Consider the following 5,079-nt stretch of genomic DNA (forward strand, 5'->3'; position numbering starts at 1 on the left):
GGGGCCTCCAGTCTCTTGAGGGTTAGGTGCATTATCTCTGAATGAACACGGGCTCAGAAAGTCCTCTACTGTATTGTGTTGGGAGCCTCATATCAGCTGGTGTATGCTGTCTGTTTGGTAATCCAGCGTTTGAGAGATCTTGGGGGTCCAGATTAATTGAGACTACTGGTCCTCCTACAGGATCACCCTTATCCTCAGCTTCTTTCAGCCTTTGCTATTTCAACAACAGGGGTCAACTCTTTCTGTCCATTGGTTGGGTGCAAATATCTGCATCTGACTCTTTCAACTGCTTGTTGGGTCATTTCAAGATTATAACATCAATATGAAAATTACTTTGTTAATATTTTTTTCTGTGTGGGAAGATGAAAAGATTCAGATGCACCATGTTGATTATTTTACAACGAGATTAAATTTGATATCATCAAAATGTATAAATGTTTATAATAAGCACTTTATGGTATATTGTCTCCATATATAAATACCACTTGATTGGAAATCATTCTACACTGACTTGTCTAAAATTAGTAAATCTTTTTCTTTGTAGCATAAATTGCTGAATCATAGATTTGTGCCAAGTTCCTGACAATTAATAGAAAGTAGTTCAAATTTTAATGTGCCTAGAACCACACAAAGTTTATATACAATAGTTTAACCTGAATACAGAGAGCCCACAGTCACACTGTGAATATTCACTTTCTCCTGTTCTTCTACAATTAATATAAATTCTGTTGGGACTAGTACAACCTGGTCCCATTTGTATAATTATGGTATGCTGCACTGAACCTTTAAGACCATAGAATGGTCAGTAATCAGCCTGTAAAAGCTTCTAACTCTATATCTATCCTGGTTACAGAGAGTAGACTTTGTCTGACTACTCAAGTAGACAAGGTGGTGTTTGAATTTTCATTGTTTCTTCATGACTTACAAGGAAAGTAGCTTGACTGAATAAGTGCTGAGAGATGGTAGATATGAAAAGGATTGTAACATGTCTTCAAACTTAACAATTTGGGTAGGTAGTAGGGAACAATAAGAATAAGAGTAAGCGTAAGAGTAAGTGTAAGAGTAAGAGTAAGAGTAAGAGTAAGAGTAAGAGTAAGAGTAAGAGTAAGAACAAGAATAGAATTTATTTTGTTCTAATTTATATTCCAGTTTAATTGAGGTATCAGACATCTTATTCAATTTGGTTTGCACCAACTCTGGCTCTATGATACAAGTGTATATCAAAATTATTAATCTATAAAGGAATATCCAGATTTAAATTTGTATATTCATGTTTTATTACAGTGAAAATTAATCCTGCATATTTTCTTACATTTATAAAATATTCCATAAACATTGTTTATTGTTACTACCAGTAATTATAACACATCATTTCTAAATAAATATTCAAACACACAGTAATATGTGCATCTATACTGACATATTTTGAAGGCCTAAAATATGACTTCTGAAATTTGAGTTAACGGTATCAGTATTCTGAATATGTGGATGTGTTTTAAAAATACAGGTAAATATATTCATTAATGAGACTGCTTGTCATTTTCCTAAAATATTTTTAAAACATAACCATACAAAGTAGGTACTAATGATGTGTGCCTTGTACATAAGGAAACTGACATTATTTGTAAGTACTTTAAATTACTTTTTACCCTTTTATAGTTTACACAGGTCCTCTGATGAAGGTTAAATTAGTTCTTATACTTTATGTTGTTTACTTTTCCCCATTCATACACTATGACCTGACAAAATAATCAGTTCTGTTTTCTTCAATGAAGATGAAGAGAAAGGTAAGAACTTTAATTTTGAGGAGAAAAAAAAAACTGCCTACATAGCCATACTGTCTCAAACTCTTTCTGTTATTCTAATAAATAGATAGCAATTTAAAATCTTACTATGGTATATTTGTTGTACACAATATTGGATTTAGCAATTATGTTTTAAGTGTAGCATGAACTTTGACCATGTTTACTCCCTAACACATTTTTTCTGCTTACCTCCCCTCCCAATGTTTCCTCCTCCATTTCTAAAATAATAAGACCTTTAGATTTTCCTCTGCCTCTACCTCCCAAGCATGGGTTCTACAAGCATACACTGATGGTATGACTGTATCAGATAATTTAGTGTTCATATAGTGCTTCCAACTCTTGAAATGTACATAGGTATATAATGCCTTCTACCCAAGCTCATATGCATGAAGAAAAATTATTTGTGTACCTAAGGAAGTGAGTAGCACACCAAACAGTAATGAAATATTTCAAAGGTTGCATTTGAGGAAACCACAAATACTTCTGTATTTATGTGGGAAACCTTAAATGAGAGTATTTACATTCAAATTTCTTAGAATTCAGAGTGATTTTATATTTAACTTATTCATTTTGAAATCATTTCTTTTCTTTCTAAAAGGGTAAAGATGAAACTAAAAATGAAAAACATAACACATGTTTCACAATTTTATCTTCTGAGAGCATCTGATGATCCAGAACTGCAGCCCTTTCTCCGTGGGTTGTTCCTTTCCATGTACCTGATATCAGTCCTTGGGAACCTCATCATCATCCTGACTGTCAGCTCATTCTCCCACCTCCACACTCCCATGTATTTCTTCCTCTCCATTCTGTCCTTGACTGACATTGGCTTCATTTCTACAACAGTCCCAAACATGATTGCAGAGCTTCAAATCCATAGTCCAGCCATATCCTATGTGGGCTGCCTCACTCAGATGTCTCTGTTTATCATTTTTGCGTGTATGGAGAGTATGCTTCTGGCTGTGATGGCCTATGACAGGTTTGTGGCCATCTGTCATCCACTGCATTATGCAATAATTATGAATCCTTGTCGCTGTGGCCTCTTAGTTTTAATGTCTTTTTCTGCTAGCCTTTTTGAATCCCTGCTTCACAATTTGGTTGCCTTACAACTTAAGTGTTTCAAAGATGTGGCAATTGCCAATTTCTTCTGTCACCCTTCTCAACTTCTAAACTTAAGTTGCAACAACACATTTAATAATAACATACTCATGTATGTTATTGGTATCATACTTGGTGTTTTCCCCTTATCAGGGATTCTTATTTCATACTTTAAAATCATTTCTTCTATTCTGAGAATCACCTCTTCAAGTGGGAGGTATAAAGCTTTCTCTACCTGTGGTTCTCACCTCTCAGTGGTATGCTTATTTTATGGAACAGGGCTTGGAGAGTATTTTGGCTCACTTTTGTCTCATTCTTCTGGAAACAATGTGGTGGCCTCATTACTGTACACTGTGGTCACCCCCATGCTGAATCCTTTCATCTACAGTCTGAGGAATCAGGACATTAGTGATTCCCTTAAAAGGCTCCAGTTTTGTACTGGTTAATCACAGGTCCCATGGAATCAGCTTGATATGTTCGAAGAAAGTTTTAAAAATTAACCACCTAGAACTGTGTGTACTGCCGCAAGTTTCCCATGTTCTTTCTAAAGCTTGATGCATTTAATTAATTTTTATTTATTTACAACAAAATGGTGCTTTACTAGAGTGACAATAGAAGAAATTCTTTGTTTGTTTATCTACTTATTTAATTTTTTGAGGCAAGGTTTTTCTCTATATAAGAACTGAAACTTCTGTATCTGCCTCTGGCTCTTGAGTGCTGCAACTAAGGTGTGTGCGACAACATCCAATAGAATTTAATTATTCTTTTAAATTTCTAAAAATCCAGTTTCAAAGGTCAACTAAATTTATGGGTTAAATGATAGTGAAGGTTGCTGAAAATTGTGAATATGACCATACTAGGTAAGACCCTGAAAATTGTCACAGCCATTTGTTTTTCTTATGTACACCTTACTCTATAAAACCAGTTGAAAATGAAAAGAAAATTAAAAGAAATTAACATAATTTATATAATTATAATATTAAGTTTGCTTCTGAGTAGAGAAAGGATCCCACCAGTTTGTGGACATTTGTTTACTCATTTTATCCTCCTCGAATTCTTTCAAATGACTCTCCTCTTCTTTTACATCTTTTTACTCTGTCTCCTCTTCACAATCAACTACAATATGTGAACTCAGTTGACTATTTCTAAGCACTGTACATTGAATGTCAAATATTACTCAGAGTAATCATCCAGTGTCTCCAACACCAAAGTTGGACTCATCTAATTATATTAGGCTCCATTCCAGTCTCTGATCTTTTTTAATTTTTTAGGATGCTCCAATCTTCTCATGCCAATCATAAAGAAGGAGCCTTGAGGGTTTGGTTGGCATATTTCATATATGTGCACTTGAACTGTGTTCCTTGATCTTTAGTCATGAGAGACACAATGAAAATCACTCAGTACACAGGGAGGTAAGGATGAAAAAAAATGTCAGAAGCATTGTTTCTTCATCATCAAGACTAACACTGAGTACTGAATAGAAGGATATGCCTATAATATGTGAAATTTAAGGCATGGGAAGTTTTAGGCATGGGAAGTTTTAGGTAGTGGTTGATGTGGCCATCCTAGGAGTCTTATTCAAAACATACTTTCCTCTATTGCTGAGTATATGTTTATAAACATCTTATATAGGGAAATATAAAATATCTCCCAATAAGCCCATCCCTAAAAGTATAAAATCATTTTAATGTGATTGTAAAAATGAAGATGATGATAAAGCAGTATCTACAACATAAACAATTTTGAAGTATGCTGCTGATTTCCAAGCTCTGAACTCAAGAGCTCTGTTCTTTAGATCAGTATCTATCTATTATCATGCTTTCTACTTGACTTTCCTATTTTATATGTGTCACATTCGGTTTGTTTTATATAAAAAAAAAAACAGAGGTTGTATGTAAATGGTTATGGTTCTTTGGTCAAGAAATCTGGGATCATGTTTGCATTTGTGGCATCTCTTTACAAATCATATGCTGTGCATTAGCCATTGAAGTTTTGTTTTCTCTGTTGAGCTCAGTCTGTATGCATTTTACTTCCTTGTCACTCTAGTATGTGAAGCCTCCCTCATTTGTGCACTTTCACATCAGTTTGTTTTATTTTGTTCTCTTTTGTTTTGTCACATGGAATATCACTGGCAGAAATTTGCTTCATGAGCAGTAGAGAAAATAACTAAGGTGATTGA

At 34.3% G+C, this 5,079-nt stretch overlaps 1 protein-coding gene across 1 annotated transcript; it reads left to right on the top strand.

Moving 5' to 3' along the window:
* The first annotated feature begins 814 nt into the window (after positions 1-814).
* LOC110327629 (olfactory receptor 7E24-like) lies at positions 815-3,346 on the top strand. Its single transcript, XM_021206715.1, has 2 exons — positions 815-1,009; positions 2,404-3,346. The coding sequence occupies exon 2, from the start codon at positions 2,411-2,413 to the stop codon at positions 3,344-3,346; it is 936 nt and encodes a 311-aa protein (XP_021062374.1). The 5' UTR covers positions 815-1,009; positions 2,404-2,410.
* Positions 3,347-5,079: the final 1,733 nt, after the last annotated feature.

Source organism: Mus pahari, chromosome 10 (genome assembly GCF_900095145.1).
Source record: "Mus pahari chromosome 10, PAHARI_EIJ_v1.1, whole genome shotgun sequence".
Classification (NCBI taxonomy): domain Eukaryota; kingdom Metazoa; phylum Chordata; class Mammalia; order Rodentia; family Muridae; genus Mus; species Mus pahari.

What these genes read in the sequence shown, in the direction of transcription:
- LOC110327629 (XM_021206715.1), top strand. Translation starts at nt 2,411, where the DNA reads ATGAAACTAAAAATGAAAAACATAACACATGTTTCACAATTTTATCTT.